At 40.6% G+C, this 17,085-nt stretch overlaps 1 protein-coding gene across 4 annotated transcripts in view; it reads left to right on the top strand.

Annotated features, from left to right (window-relative positions):
- Window positions 1-556: 556 nt before the first annotated feature.
- The window catches only part of LOC134575012 (L-threonine ammonia-lyase-like), a 96,768-nt gene continuing 80,239 nt past the window's right edge, over window positions 557-17,085 (top strand). The window contains exons 1-2 of one of the 4 annotated variants that reach the window (XM_063434144.1): window positions 557-803; window positions 3,234-3,260. In XM_063434144.1, the coding sequence (XP_063290214.1) occupies window positions 703-803; window positions 3,234-3,260 (128 nt within the window). In that variant the 5' untranslated portion in view covers window positions 557-702. Of the gene's footprint in view, window positions 969-3,233; window positions 3,261-17,085 lie in introns of all 4 variants that reach the window. The other 3 variants (XM_063434143.1, XM_063434146.1, XM_063434145.1) reach the window with 3 other exon arrangements.

Here is a 17,085-nt window from a genome sequence, read left to right as displayed (position 1 = left end):
TATCTATCTATATCTATCTATCATCGTCATCATCATAGTATTTAGTAATGTATGGCAATATGAACAAAAACAATATGTTCTTTTGACACAGAGAATGCTTTTTGAAATGCATGTGATGAGATCATGCAAGATGAACACAGTTTGTCAGAAAGTACTCACTGCATGATCGAGGCACAGGACTACACATGAGCTAAATCCACTTTTGCTCGACGTAGGATGACAACAGGTCAGATCTAATTAGCTTTTTAAAGACGTGTTAATATAGTGTATGATTGTATGTTAGTTTCCTTTTGCCAGACTTTCATCCGGAGTAGGAACAACTACAGGTATTTTCCATGTTATATTGTTGCATTTAAATCATTATATATCATTAGAGAGCTTGAAATGCCCTTACTATAAACTGGGGCAGTGTGCTGTAAAGAGGAGATGACCATAAGCTGCTAAAGAGTTTAGCCAAACTCTCCATCTTCAGAGTACATTGTAATCCGAAGAGTGAGTTAAATTGGCAGGGACAGGATGGCATGTGGTGTAATCTCTATATATAGCAGGAGCCAGCATTCAAAGTCATCCTGTTTTTGATTCCCAAGTGTGTTTTGTTGTCTGGAATTCTCGACTGGAAGATTTCCCCCCACAAGGGGTGTGTGACCTCTACTTTGAGACTGTGAAGATTTGGAAGTAGGATTAAAGTGGAGGGAAAAAAATATGAATTTTGCAGTACAGTTTCTATATTCCAAAGGATTAAGCAAAAAGGATCCCGACCAAGATACTAAACAGGACGACGACTCTGATCCCTTCTGGAACAGGTTGGAAAACAAGTACAAGTAATCCACTGTGTCCCTTGTAGGAGGCATGGACGGTAGCAGAGGCCTCAGTGTTCCCCCTTGTTCTTCCCCACTCCTCCCTCCATTGAAGGCAGTAGTTCGATGCCTGCTTCATCTCACTGTTGTTGTTATAGCTGTCCTTTTTAGGTAATTCCCTGTGTGTCTTAATATGGATTGTGTTTCCTTTTTTAATACATTTTACTCAATGTGTAGTTATTAATTTCCTGATGTAAACATTGTAATTTTAAGTTGCACAACCTTACATGCAGGCTGTTCAAGGTCATTCAAAGCAAATACTAAAAGCCATATCATCTCAACGGCCCTTTATATTCATTAATAAACCTAACTGAACAGAACGTTCTTCCTCTATATCTGTACGTGGCCCCGAGCCCACCAAATGGCATTTATACACCCTAGCATTTAAAAATATCGTCGCTGTCGAAATTGGTCAACTGTCTCTGTCTGTATACTTATTCTAAGCTTTGAAGTCCCATGCTGTAGCCTGGACCGGTTGATCACTTTATAAACTGCACTTTGTTATAAATTATGCTTTTGTAACTCTTTGTGCATGTGGCTCTTAAGACTAGACATTTTGAACTGAGCCCCACTTATTTGTGGACATAATGTCTCTTTCAGAGGGACTGGGTTAGATCATTTTGGCATTCCTGTACTTCATACAGTCTAGCCTTATGAAAATAAGCTTGTTCTTGGACGTAAATGTCCTTCTGTAGCCATGAAGTCTAGAACAAAGTGAACCTGCATAAAGAAATAAAATGCCATTTTTATTACATTTTGTCACATGGCTTTGCAGTTTCATCTACTTTGCCAAACTGCCACTATGAAATTATTTTGTAATTTTACTTAATTTTTTTTTTTTTTTTTTACAAATTTAGCACAGCAAAGCATACCCTTCATTTTAGTTTATTGATAGGGTATGAATATATGACCCCTTAAAATGTTTAATTAGGAAATGAACTAGAAAATCTACTTCCCATAAATAAGATAAATATGGAATAGAATAATTTGTGTATTCTTTCCTTCTCTGTGAAGGATTCCCTTAAGTTACATATTTCACATGCCCAGAGCAAAATTTGCTTTTTACGGGAGTTAATGGTATCCAGCCCCCATTGCTGAATGGTGGCCTCCTCTAATTCAACGTTAAAATTACAGTGACACTTTGCTCACTTTGGTTAGGAGTGTCAGTAATAATAATAATAGCCATTGCATGGTTCCAGGAAAAGCTGGAGGCCTAAGCCCAAAGCAAAATTCATGCCCCATACCCCAAGGTTTCATCTTAAGTAATCCTTTTATTTCCAAAATTCCAGTCCCTCAGTCTGCAATTTAATGTCCATAATCTCTTGGAATTGATTTAATACTTCTAGACAGGTAATTTTCCAAGTTCCTCCCCATATAATCATTTAATCACCTACAGTGAAAGTTACAAATTCCCTCATCCAAATATTATTACATTTCATTCATCCTGTGTGTGACCCATACCCCCCATTTAATGGATATCGTATGTCTCTCCATATCTAGTAATTTACACCCAACTTTCCACCCCTATATCCATTCACTCATAATATACCCCACTCTTCAATTTCCCATACCAACAGTTACATTATTCTCACAAACCTCAACTATTTAAAGTTCCTTGTCATCCCTGTGAAACAACTGATCCCCAACTTATTTGAGACACAGCTAACTGAAGTAAAAGAAAACAACAACAGCAAAAAAAAAAACCAAAAAACAAGAACAAAACAGTTGCATCCACCACTTGTAACAATCTAGGGATAAAGTGTCCCATGTCTGGTGTTTCGGTCTGGACTCCTTCCCCAGCAGTGCCTGTGATGATAATGATATAGCTGTGTATTTAACCTCAAGGTTTAGATTTAGCATTCACTGTAGCATTTCCATCCTAGGATCTTGATGCTATTATCACACATCTTAGAAGTAATCATTTTAACTACCGTACCTTGAAAGGTTGAAGGTCAAGCTGTGATGCTAATCTTTGACTCTGAGATGCTACAAATGAAAGTCACATCATTAAACTATCTCACCTGATTAATGTTTACTTTTTTGAGATGTCTTGGATTGTAGCAGTAGATGGGATCCATATATTATTATTTAGACCCTGAGATATAAATCCCAGGCAGTAATGTTTAGTGTGTTCAGTACCATATTTTATACATGACTTCATGCTTCTTGTGGCCATTGATCACATACTGGAATAACTTGAAATGTCACTTTTACAGAAACAAATTATTTGAAAACTCTTTGCTCCCTCCGGCAGTGAAGGAATTAAGTAAAACAGTACAGTCCAAGTTAGCATTTTTCTGCACTGAGTAATTGTATTATCAGTTTTGGCTCTCGTTATATGGTACAATGCCCATCTTCTGCTCATTTGTGTTCCAGCTGTGTCCAGAAGTTGTTCTCAGACAAGTAGGTTCATTATCTCATATTATCCCTCCTCATCTGGCTGGTCTCTCTAACACGCTCTGGGGGTCTGTGCTTCAAGCTCTTGAACGCTGGGTTTGGAATAAAAGAAAACATATAATTTTTCTGTTTCCATCTGTACTCAGTCAAGGATATTGTGGGACACATTTAAAATAATAGATAGATATATTTAAACTGAAGACTTATTTTGCAACTGAAATAAAACTTTCAATTGTAATTACATAAATTACAAATTGCAATTGTTATTGAAATCGTTTCCTGTTTATGATTTGTTTAAACATTTATACATCTTTTGTATCTGCTGTACAGATCGTATATCTATCTATCTGTCTATCTTTCTGTCTATATAAAATATAGATCTCTGCTGGCCATGCATTCTAAGAAGCCACAGGAAGCAGTTTTTAGTATTACCACGATCACTGGTAAGGATAGCCATCAACAGCACAGTATTAACCAGGTTGGAGCAGATGGCATTAGAGGCCAATCAAGTTACGTAACGTAAAAAGCCAGTTGCACTTCTCAAAGAGAAAGCAATTTTGCAGGCATCTCTACAAAAAAAGAAATATTGTGGAGAAAATGAAAAGTTGAAGAAGCAAGCAAGAGTCTCTGAAAGAGCATCTTGTTAAGGCAGAAATAAAAAAAATGGAGTTAAACAAGTTGGGGTTCCTCGACTGAATGCAATTCTACCACCTCTACCCTTCTGTCCAGCCAGCTTCTGTAAAACCTATCCCTTCAGCATCAACAAAACCTGTCCATTCAGCACTAAAAGCAGTAGGAAAAGAAGAAAAAAAACAAAGGCCAGAAAAAAAGGTGAAAAGAAAACTGTATTTGCTGATGACAATCCAAGAGAAGTGAATGTCTTTTGTTTGGATCTCCAAGTTGCCTGTATCATCTCTTCTAAAAACATCCAGATGCTGACTCTTTATATGTGGAAGAGGTGGATGTAGTAGGACCTACACCATGCACTGTTGTCAGTTGCCTTGTGAAGCATATGCCATTTGACCAGATGCAAAGTTCTATGACAGGCCATGGTCATATGTGGCAGTTCTCCCAAGTGCAAATTATGGAACCTATCGGTGAAGCTGTTCGTGGAGACAGGATCACCTTGCAGGGTTTCCTAGGAGAATCTGATAACGATCTATCCTAAACTCTAAGAAAACATGGGAGAATATCCAACCAGACCTCTTTATTGATGATCAATGTGTGGCAACATAAAAATGAGTAGCATTTAAAGTCTGTGGAAAATGCGTATGCAAGCCCAACTCGTTGGCAAAAGCAATATTAAATAAACAATGTGATTCCAGAGAAGAATTGTAAAATATAGTTTTCAGATGCTTTAAGATGAGAACAAGCTAAAATAAAGACTAACCATTTTGTTAAAATATATATATATATATATATATATATATAAACAATATTAAAATAATTCAGTTTTTTACCCCTCCGGGTGGTATTTCTTTGTGTGTATTTCTCATTCTCACGGCCTCTACCAGAGGCCTGGAAGTATAAGGTTTCTGCATACTATCTTAGATGTTCCTAGAACTGCACTGTTCTGGACAGCGTTCTAAAATGTTCCATCTGGAATCTGCTGAAGCCACAGCCCCGATGCTCCTATCACAACTGGGACTACTACTGCCTTTATTTTCCACATCCTTTCAAGCTCCTCTTTCGGAACTTGGTGTTTGTCCACCTTCTCATGTTCCTTCTTCTTGATGTTATGGTCACTGGGTATTGCCACTTCCATCACCACTGCAGTCTTTCACTCATTGTCTACTACCTCGATGCGGGGTTGGTTCGCCAGTCTTTGCTTGTCTGGCTGGTTCTGGAAGTCGCACAGGATCTTAGCCCTGTCTTTCTCAACTACTCTTTGTTATATCTCCCATCTGGACTTAGACAGGTCCAGCCCATATCCTGTGCAAATTGTGTGAACATTGCCAAGCAGAAGCTAGTTTCAGAAGGATATATATATATATATATATATATATATATATATATATATATATATATTATTTTATTTCTGCCATATATAGAAAGATACAATTTAAGAAATTATAAAATCATAACATATTTATAATGCTATATTGGCTTTAAGTTCATTTTACATTAAGGTAATATCTATTTGAATCTTTAAGTAATGATTCCTTTAAACGGAGGGAAAATGTAGATTTTGTATAGGTAATTAAATACCATATCAAGAAATAAAAATGTTAGAATAACCTAATAACCCACTCAGTAGATAATACAGGGATATAACACAGCAGATGAAGGTGCTTTTTGTATACTTTTTTTTAACCATTATTTTCAGTATTGCTATTTTCTTTATACAAAATATACCATTATTCTCAGTATTGTTACTGAGTCTCTAGGTAGCCAAACACAACACTATCCAATGGGGGAGGCTGGTTCCATCCCTTCCTACTTGTTCTCTTCAAAAAACTAGCTTTACACCAGTCTTCAAGAGCTTGATGCACAGGTCTTTATCAACATCGGTAATGATGGCATGTTCATGGCTTAATTCTTTCTGGCAAGTCATTAACTCCTTTTACTCTTGGAAATTCATTTCATTGTGAACTGCAACTCATCTGAATTTGGGCCATTCGGTTGATAGTTCAAATTCTCAAATTCTAAGCAAAAATGTAGCCATATCACAAACCCGCGTAAAGTATGATCATGTTCATTTTGATGTGTAATTGTCCATTCCATGAGTGATGCCAAAAAAAAAAAAAAAAAAGATGAGAAAAATGGTGATTGATGGCTAAGGGACAGTCACTAAATCTCAATTTTATTCACAGATCAAGTGAGAAGTGACAAACAGAGGGAAATATTGGGGAGGGTTTACCGCTCTTCCTTTATTTCCTTTCTTGGTTACTTAAAATATATACATACTACAGTCAGGTCCATAAATATTGGGACATCGACACAATTCTAATCTTTTTGCCTCTATACACCACCACAATGGATTTGAAATGAAATGAACAAGATGTGCTTTAACTGCAGACTTTCAGCTTTAATTTGAGGGTATTTACATCCAAATCAGGTGAACAGTGTAGGAATTATAACAGTTTGTATATGTGCCTCCCACTTTTCAAGGGACCAAAAGTACTGGGACAGATTAACAGTCATTAATCAAACTTTCACTTTTTAATACATGGTTGCAAATCCTTTGCAGTCAATTACAGCCTGAAGTCTGGAACGCATAGACATCACCAGATGCTGGGTTTCATCCCTGGTGATGCTCTGCCAGGCCTCTGGATGTAAATACCCTCAAATTAAAGCTGAAAGTCTGCAGTTAAAGCACATCTTGTTCATTTCATTTCAAATCCATTGTGGTGGTGTATAGAGGCAAAACGATTAGAATTGTGTCGATGTCCCAATATTTATGGACCTGACTGTATTTATATTATGTATATTGTTTCACTCCTTTTGGTTTGTCTGATTTTTTTTCCCAAATCTTTTTTTATTAAGCAAATTCAGCCAAAGATTCAGCTGTCCCGGATTTCTTTTTGTGGGTGAATTGATTTAGCCAAAATGTATTTTTCTCCCATAAGTCTATCTGCTTGTAGTGTGCTAAATTATGATTGCAGATTATTTGGTTTTGTGTTTTATTTTCTGTGTGTTGCCCTGCATGCCTATATTTAACTATGCTTGCTTCAATCTTTTTTATTATTTTTTTTTATTTATGATATTTTTATTTGTATCAGGAAATTGGGGCTTTAATCTATTTACGCATGTGTATTTGCATTGTTCAATTAAAAGTTAAGGTATTTTAGTAACTGAAACAAAAAAGAAAAATTCATTTAAAAAAAATACACAAGAAATAAATATAGAATGTAAAATGAAGGAGATGGTGGATATAATGAATCCATTTAATGTAAGTAGGGTATAATAACTATAGTTATTCCAACCATTATTTTATTAGCCTCCCTATATTATGTGCAATATACACAAAAATATGTTTCTTTTATATTTCATGGTTCTCTAATTCTAAAATGATATGGGAAGCCCAACATCCACAAGGAAGCCTCCCAGATTTCTATCTTGACCTTGATTTCCAAAAAGGAATGTGTGGATTCTAGTTCTGATGACCTTTCCTTTGTCAGAACTGCAGCTATGTAGTGGTTTGTGCAGCATATGTAGTGGTTTGTGCAACAGGTGTCTGAACTTGAAGTATCTTCTTTAAAAAGAGTTTAGATCATTCAGTTATGTCATTAGGTGGCTAGCCCAACTAAAAGCATTAGCTCTTTAATCAAGTGTCAATTATTATTTCTTTTTTTATGGTGTGAGTATTAGATACATGGTTCATAATTACATAATAATAGCGGCTCAAACTCTAACTGTGATGGATTGACCTGGTTACGTAAATAACTGTCAATGGACTCTGGACCAACTCCTCCAGAAGAGTAATTGTATCACTATGTTTTGCAGCCCCAGCCCTTCCGCATATAGAGGGATCCATCGGGTGACCCATGCTGTTAGGGCCACCCGATGGAGATGGATTGTAAGGGGGCCCGGTCTGCGCTGGGCACTTTAACAGCGCGACCGGGCCCCTGTGATTACATCAGAGCTGGGAGAAAGTGACTACACGTCACTCCTCCCAGCTATCAGAGCCCGCGCGGGAGGAAGGATGAGGAGGGAGTCAGAGTGGGAACTCTGACTCCCATCAGGATGAGCCCCCACTGGACCCCAGGGAAAGTAACAAGGTAGAAAACATTTTCCATATGTCTGTATGTGTGTGTGTCTGTGTCTCTGTATGTGTCTCTCTGTATGTGTGTGTGTGTGTCTGTGTCTCTGTATGTGTGTGTGTCTCTGTATGTGTGTGTGTGTCTGTATGTGTATGTGTGTCTCTGTATGTGTGTGTGTGTGTGTGTGTCTGTGTCTCTGTATGTGTGTGTGTGTGTCTCTGTATGTGTGTGTGTCTGTGTCTCTCTGTATATGTCTGTGTCTGTGTATTTATGTGTGTCTGTGTCTCTCTGTATGTGTGTCTGTGTCTCTCTGTATGTCTGTGTCTCTGTATGTGTGTGTGTCTCTGTATGTGTCTGTGTCTCTGTATGTGTGTCTGTGTCTCTGTATGTATGTGTGTGTCTGTCTCTGTATGTGTGTGTGTGTCTGTCTCTGTATGTGTTTGTGTGTCTGTCTCTGTATGTGTTTGTGTGTCTGTGTCTCTCTGTATGTGTGTGTGTGTCTGTGTGTCTCTGTATGTGTGTCTGTGTCTCTGTGTGTGTGTGTCTGTGTCTCTGTATGTGTGTCTGTGTCTCTGTATTTATGTCTGTGTCTCTGTATTTGTGTCTGTGACTCTCTGTATGTGTGTGTGTCTCTGTATGTGTGTGTGTCTCGGTATGCAGTGGCGGACACACAATCCATGGGGCCCCGTATGTATGTGTTTGTGCCTGTCTGTGTGGGTGTGTCTGTGTCTATGTGTGTGTCTGTATGTGTGTGTGTCTGTATGTATGTGTCTGTCAAGGGGTGTATGTATGTCTGTGTGTCTGTCTGTCTGTGTGTATGTTTGTGTGTGTGTCTGTATGTATGTGTCAGGGGGTATGGGGAGGGCACGGATCAGGGGAGGGAGGGAAGGCCCATGGATCAGTTTCGCACCGGGGCCCCATGGAATGTGTGTACGCCACTGCCTGAGTGCTATTTGGAGGGGAGGTCAGGGAGGTGATAAGGCATCCAGCAACACCCAATACTTGAAGGAGCCCCCTTCTATGGGTGTCTGAGAAGCCATTATTTGAAACCAGGACTTGGTACCAAACAGTCTGGAACGCTGCGTGGAATTGGAGGATGGTTGTAACGGACCGTTTTGCTCACCAGAGGTTAAAAACCGTTTAGGCGATATTCCCCTTTCCAGATACACCGACAGCTACTGTAAGCACCAATCTCCTGAACTGAAAACACATGAACCCTGGAAATATCTGAACAGGAAAACCATACGAAAGGGTTATACTCCTGGCAGTCAGCATACAATCCAATTCCCCCAATAACGAGACAACACTTCGTTTTGAGGGTTAAGCAGAATCTGGCTGTACTGGCACATACAATCTCTTTTATTCCCAATCCACAAACATAGTACAGCCCACATGGTTTTACAGAACAACCAATCAATCTGTACAACACACACAGACACTCCCACACAAAATCCTCCCCTCTGCCTGTGATATGATTACTGAACACAATGGGTAATCTCATTATCACAGGCAGAGGAATACAGTTTTTTACACAATATTCATAACTTTGAAAGTATGCATCACATTCACATAAAATACATTTTCTGAATCAGCATACTCCAAATACAAACATATGTCAAAATCATCCAAATTGGTCCATTGGTTCAAAAGATACATTGAAGTCCTTTGTGACCAAATTAAGCATGGCTTTTCTGCCCAAAACCAGTTCCACAGAGTCTTCTATCCTGGAGATAATTGAGAAGTAATCCAATTATCTCCAAGGACAGAGGCAAAACTCCATTAAACACATGGCAGTAAAAAGCCAGTAAAATACAATAAAATACACAAGGTTACATTTATTACATAAAATACAGACATTCTACCTATCCCCAGATAGCTTAGATCTGAGCGCACATTATTACCGGATGGCGCTCAGATCACATACATACAGTTCAATTGCCATGGAGCCAAAGTCTTTCATACAGTCTTTCAGTATACGGCTGGGCTCCATGGCATAGCTATCTGGGGTAGCATGGCTTTAGCAGTCCGCAGAAAGGCACAAACCAGCCTTTCTGCAGGGAAAAAGAACAGGGGCCATAGTCTAAAGGCAAGAGGCGGGCAAGCAGCCCCCTCCAAGGACACGTGGCGAGGTCGGTTTCGCCACAATGGTCACGACCAAGCCAAACTTCAACCGATTGGGAATTCTCTGTTTTTGGGAAACTGTTGTAAGGCGCCCTGGTGTCTAGTAGTTAAATTATCCTGCCTTTAATTGAATTATGTCCACAATACCAAGGTGCCAGAGTGGAAATGTATTGTTTTGTTGATGACCCCCTGTTGAGAATACCTGTATAAGTGTATGTGTGAGTTGTTGAACAAAGTGTGTTTTACCCTTTATTAAGCCTCTGGTGATGCTTGGGCACTGAGCTATAATCACTCTTGCTGATCTATTCCAGAGGAGAGGGGATAGTTGGCAGAGATACTCAGTCTGAGTATAGAAGTTCTGTCACAGTCACAGGTTCAGCCCTTCAGATATCTCCTTGTGTACTGTTGATACCAAAGATGACCAAAAAAAGCAATATGAAGCACTTTAAAAGTTTTTCACAAAATGGAAATAATATCCTTCTAGCTTTTAAAATGAATGACCGTCAGATTTCTCCTTGGATCAACAGCTATTACACTAAATATCAACTCTTGTATTCTTAATCCTATTTTAATAATAGCATCTGTACATTGTTTAAAAATGTGTACAGGTACTGATCAAATGGTTTCTTTAAGCATATAATCCCCTGACTTTATTGTTATTACTGTGAATAACTATTTTCCCCTGCTGTAAGTGAAATCTCCTCTCATCAAGTGTCTATATATTATTTTTTTTTTGGTCAATCTGTTTTTTATTGAGGTAATTTGCACAAGACAGAGTAAAACATGTAAAAAGCGTATGCATAGTAAAGTGGTTCAGTATATTGCAGTACATAGAGTAATATTCAACTCATTTTTATATATAAGAATACAAGAGAGGAAGTGAGAATAGGGTAGGCAGAGGTGGGCGAGGCAGTATAGTGCTAGATCTGGTAATTAGCTTGAGCTTACAAAGGTAGGCATCACTTTATAGGGATCTCTATCTATTTTTCGGGTCCTTAGCGGCATGCATCAGCACCCTATTACCCTGGGGTGTCGGGGGGGGGGGGGGCAGGGGGAATTGTATTACGGGTGCACGTGGCCATCGTGGGTTGCTAAGGGGGTAGACATTGGTGAGTGATCCTCACTAGTGGAGGTTATGCCTTTAAAAATGCTAAAATAGGAACGGATAAGTAAAAAAGCTAAAGAACAACATGTAACATGGGGAACTGTACAAGCTGTTCAACGTCCTGGATTAACACAGGGCTATCAGGATACTCTTCACCCAATGCCTGGGGTGTTACTGGGTGTGATTGGTACCACGTTGTCAATGTCCCATTGTGGAGATGAGGCGGGGGTGGCTGCTGGAGCTGGTTGGTTGGACAGACCGAGTGCTTGGAAGAAGCCGGGTGCATCTCTGCCCTCTCAGGTGGAGCACAGCACGCGTGGCAGGCCCCATCGGTAGTGAACTGAGGCAGTTCTGCAGTGCCAGTGTTGCTGCACACCCCCCTGAACTTCTGGCGCAGAGTGTCTTCCAGGCTTGCTACCCGGCGTGTGAGCGCTGCATGTTGCTGTGTGAGCTGCTGAGTGATTATGGCAGTATCATGTTGAGTCTGACAAGCCACCACAGCTTCTTCCTCCATTGATTTTACGTGGCTGGTAAGGGTTTGTATATCCTCATGTATCTTTGGACAGTCAGCTTGGAACATTGTACGGAGTTCATTCAGGAGATGTTTCAGGTTACCCTTGGTAGTTGAGGCACTGTCTTTATCTATCTTAGGAGCTCTGTTATCCATCCTAGCAGATGTGGCCCTGGCTTCTGGGATTGGGTCCGGAGTGTCGTACCCCAGATCTTCCGAGGAGCAGGAAGGCGATCTTCGCGGCGGGGCCGCCATCTTGGGTTGCCACCTGATATCGCGGGATCCCTCGCTTCGTCTGTCCGGGACTTGCACGTCTTTTTCCCCATGGAATCCGGAGTCAGTTGGTATTGACCGGGCTCTGGTATGGGCTCTCTGTGCGGCTAAAAATGGGCTTAATGCAGCTGATCTCCCTGAGCTCTCAGGGAGTGTGACTTAGCACGATGGCCGCTAGCTCCCCCCACCAATTCTCTATATTTATGATTGATAACACTGGGAATCAGAAGTTCTGGTGAAGCGAGTTTATTGTAATATGATTGACATCAAAATAATGTTAGTATGTATAATAGAACTAGATATAGATTGGAATAGAAAAGTGTAGATAAACAATACTGCTAGGGCTAAATGTCCCTCCTATAATTTAAGCAACTCTTTTTATGGTGCCATTCCTAGGACTTCAAGGGCTGATCTATTCCAGAGGAGAGGGGATAAAAATGTCAATGTACTGTATAGAACCATACATTTAGATGACATGGTTACAGGAATCCCTGACTGAACTGGTCAATGACACAATCAAACTTAGGGCTTGGATATAGCTCCTAGGGAGCCACCTTTTAGAAACAGGCTTTATTTTTCTCTTTACAGAACCTGAATAGTTTTTAATATTATTTTAATTATTTTATTATTAAATGTTATAGAGCTTTAGCAATTTATATACAGCTGGGAGCATTGTACAATTAATTTAAAAAAAGCTAATTTCTTTGTAGTCTTCCAGAGAATTTGTTGAGAATGCAAGTAGAAAATCTTCATTGTATCAGGAGTAGAGCATCCCCACTGCTGAAATATATGTCAGAAGTAAAGGATAGAAACCTATGAAAGAGATTGTAAGATGTATTACCATTCATTAGAAATGGCTGGGCTTAATGTTATGCACAAAGTGGAACTAGAACTCAAATGCAGGTATATAGTAGGCCCTTGTGAATTACTATCCTGAAAAAGGTTGACAAGCTCCAAAGAAGAATACATTAGTACCGGGGGGTTAGGAATAAAAGAAACAGGAGTTTCCAGGGGAACTTGGATCAGAGTGTCAGACCCATGAAGGGAGCAAGAGAGAGCCAGAGTCAGTCCAAAGCCAAAGGTCATGGTGGGCAGCCAAAGTTGTAGATCTCAGAGAGAGGCCAAATGACAGCCATTGGGACTCCAATATAATGGGAGGTAGGTCAGGAAATGGAGACTGGAGCAGATCAAGGCAGCAAGAAGAGCAGGAACAGAATGCATGTTGCTTGTGAACTACAGAGAGCACTGGGTCAGGAGTGCTCTAGGAATTTATAGGCAGAGACCACCAAGGGACATGTGCCTGGCACAGGACATACCCCCAGGTGTGACACAGGTAGAGCCACCTCAGGTCCATTCGTGGCCATGAAACGTATTGGTGTTCCTCCTGCTCACGCCTAAGGAGCCTTCTTCTTAATGCAACCGTGGAATTTTCCTGGCCATACACCATGAATGATACTGATACCGGAGAAACTGACGGAAGCCAAGCACAGAGAGATGGACACAGGTTTCTTCAGGAAGGAAGAGATTCTTTATTGGATCACCGATCGGGACTCAGAGGGACTAACGTCACCAAAATACAGCAAGTTCTGAGCCCCGGACAATAGTGCAGGCTCCTTATATAGGCATATAACTCCTCCCATATTAAGCTCCACCCGCACATTCTCTTAACCAATCAACACAAATAAGAATTAACTTCCTGTTTGACCGCATGGCTTGTCCAGCACAATGGAGGAGGGGGAATACTACATCCTGTATTCTTGCACATGCTCCGTACACTACTGATCGTATCTTGCCACGTGCAACCAACTGATCGATACGTCAGCATATGCACGTACACATGCCACGTGGTAATCTCGGCCTACTAAATTTATTTTTACCGAGATTCCACCACATTCCCCCCTTTGATGCCTCTTGATATTTTACAATTACTTGAGGCATCACATAACCTTAGTTTTGCTTACACCGCAAGTTACCTTGAACCAGACCAGACTTATCTTATGATGTGAATCTTCAACATTCATCTTCCTGCATTGGTTCTCCCTGATCTAGAGCCTTATACTTATATATCGCCATTATCTGTGCAGCAGCCTTCCTCTCTGCTATATTTTCTATCAGGCTTTGCACAGACCTAACTACTAAGGGTATAAGACACGGCAGGAGTAGACACAACAGTAAAATCAGTAGGACTCCACCTACCACTGCCTTAAGCCCTCCAAACCACTCATACCAGCTACCAAACCAACTACTTGGATTATACCCTTTCCATACCTGAGTAGGCACATGCGCTAGTTTAACCATATGGCTAGTAAGCTCCGCTATTGCTTGCCCTTCGTCATCTATTTGAAGACAGCAATTGCTCAGGTTAAACTTCCCACATACACCTCCCTCTACTGCCAAAAGGTAATCCAAGGCTAATCTATTTTGGTAGACTGCTGTCCTCATCCTAGTATTATGTTTCACTAGGAGATTGAGCGCTTGTGATGTTTCATTAGTGATAATCTCAACCACCGCCTGTAATCTTATAATGCGGTTGAGCATATAAATAGGGGTTCTATAACCAAAGGTACCATCTTCTGCCCACGTGGCTGGTCCATAATAATCTATGATACGCTGGGGAGGCCATTCATTATCTTCCCAGGTGCCTATCTCTATGGGTCCCCTTTTCTTCCTATGATTCACATCATACACTTTAACACCTAAAGTCTCACCTGTTTCAATTGGTAACAAGAAGAAGGATGGTTTGAGCATACCCAACACACATGCCCCTTCCCAGTCCTGTGGCAGCTCCGAATAGGCTTTCTTACCACAGATCCAGTACAAATTTGCTGGGGCTCTCCAGGTAGATGTGATAGATAGATCAAACCACACATCCTTTAAATTGGCGTATCTAGCAAACGGGTTAGATGGTTCTGAGACATTTGAAGCCGACCACCAAGTTGTATTTTTAGTATCATCATCATAAGCTTTTTGCCCTAGACAAGTTAATTCTCCTACAGAAGTATTATACATTATTCCTTTCCTTGCTATGCAAACATAACCTATGATGGAGGTCTTTAATCTCCACTCAGATTTACCTCTAACACTCATATGATAATCAGCTTGTGTAGATATTAATTGGTCAACTGCCTCAGAACCGGACATTACCTCCTTTGCTTCCCAAGGCCATTGGTCTCCCATGTTAGTACCTCCACACACATAGCAGTTGGTAACATTAAGACTACCGGCAATACTTTCGGCTAAATCTATGAACAGGTTCTTAGCATTATGGGGGATCTTATTATCTATACTCATCTCTTCATAAAAGGAATGGTATACTTGATGAGTCTGGGAGGATACCGTATCAGTCTCTATCCCTATAAACAATATTGTCCCAGGGTCTAAACCCGTCCCGTATATCTGAAACCCAAATAAATTGCCATACTTATCTAAGAACTTGTCGGGGTTATTTATAAGTATATGGACTGGGTTGCATTCCATAGACTTACAATATGGGCTAGTCGGCAACTTAGTCACTATCATGTCTTTATCTACTGTCTGTCCCCAAGTCGCCCACCCCACACAAGACCAATATGGGCAAAAGTTATAGTCTTTATTTGGGCATCTAGGACTCACATATTTATTTTTACTACTGGGACAAATATATTTATCATTAGACCCATACGTCCTCTCCCATCTAAGATCCCCACATACATTCCACGGCTTTCTACCACTCGATATCGCTTTACAAGCATCAAATAGTAGGACACCCGAAGAATGTACGGATTCTAACACCGTCTTATTAATTAGGGTCCCCTGAGGATCTCCATTCCTGAGAGTCAACCAAATTGTACGAGGTTGATACTCCGGACTGAAGCACTTAGGTTCTCCTACTCCTAAATGGCACACACTATAGTCTATATTTAAGTATCTACATCTCGATACATCTCCTTTACACTCGTATTGTGAATGCCAGATTAGGGTTTGGGAAATATGGTTACCTGTTCTCGTAGTCTTAATGCATACCTCACAGCTAGGAGTGTCGGTACCTCTACCTTCCTGAATATAAAAACACACACAAATAAACACAATCAAAAGCACATCTTTTGCCGTCATCCTCAGTCTTCGTCCGTGCGAAGGCGCCTCAGCTTCCAGGATGTGAGGGCTGCAGGGAATGGAGTTCTGCTCGTCTTCACAGGTGTCCCTTCGAGACTTTCCTGGCTTATATACTATGTGTTGGTAAGCGGACAGGCTTTATTATGGCCTTCTCACTCACGCACCAAATCCCAAAAATAATAAAATTTGTAATCCACAATAGTTCCTCGTTACTCCGACTGAGTAGTGCGTTTCAACCGGATCTTGCAGGGATTCTCTGGATCTGCTGTAACTTGCCAAGAATCGACTGCTGCTGGTTTAACCCTGGAGTGATGTATCCACGGAGTCACTTCGGCCACTTTAATCGCTGTAGGGGTAGACAAAAGAACAACATAAGAACCTCTCCACTTGGGCCCTAACGGCACATTATTCCACTCTTTAATCCACACTTGATCTCCTGGATGATAACTATGAACAGGGGGATAAATATTCACAGGTAATCTATCTTGTACCCATTTCTGTACCTCCTCCATAGTCTTACCCAACTCTACAACCTGCTGCCGGGTAATTCCTTCTCCCAACTGACTCAAATCCCCCCTTAAGTTACCAAGTACGAGAGGTGGTCGCCCATACATAATTTCAAAAGGAGAGAGGCCCATCCTTCTGGTAGGGGTACTGCGGATTCGCAATAGAGCTATGGGTAAGAGAACGTTCCACTTAAGTTGGGTTTCCTGACACATTTTAGCCAACTGGTTCTTAATAGTTCTATTCATTCTCTCTACCTTACCAGAACTCTGGGGTCTATATGCGGTATGAAGCCTCCACTTTATACCAAGCATATGAGTCAGTTGTTGTAGGCACTGGTGAACAAAAGCTGGACCATTGTCCGATCCTATAGAACAGGGTAGTCCATATCGGGGTATTATTTCTCGTAGCAGGAATCTCACAACTTCTCCTGCTTTCTCTGTACGAGTAGGACATGCTTCTACCCAGCCTGAATAGGTGCACACAATTACCAGCAGGTAACGATGTCCACCCGATTTAGGC

Source organism: Pelobates fuscus, chromosome 10, assembly GCF_036172605.1.
Source record: "Pelobates fuscus isolate aPelFus1 chromosome 10, aPelFus1.pri, whole genome shotgun sequence".
Classification (NCBI taxonomy): domain Eukaryota; kingdom Metazoa; phylum Chordata; class Amphibia; order Anura; family Pelobatidae; genus Pelobates; species Pelobates fuscus.
This window is presented reverse-complemented; position numbering and strand designations above follow the sequence as displayed.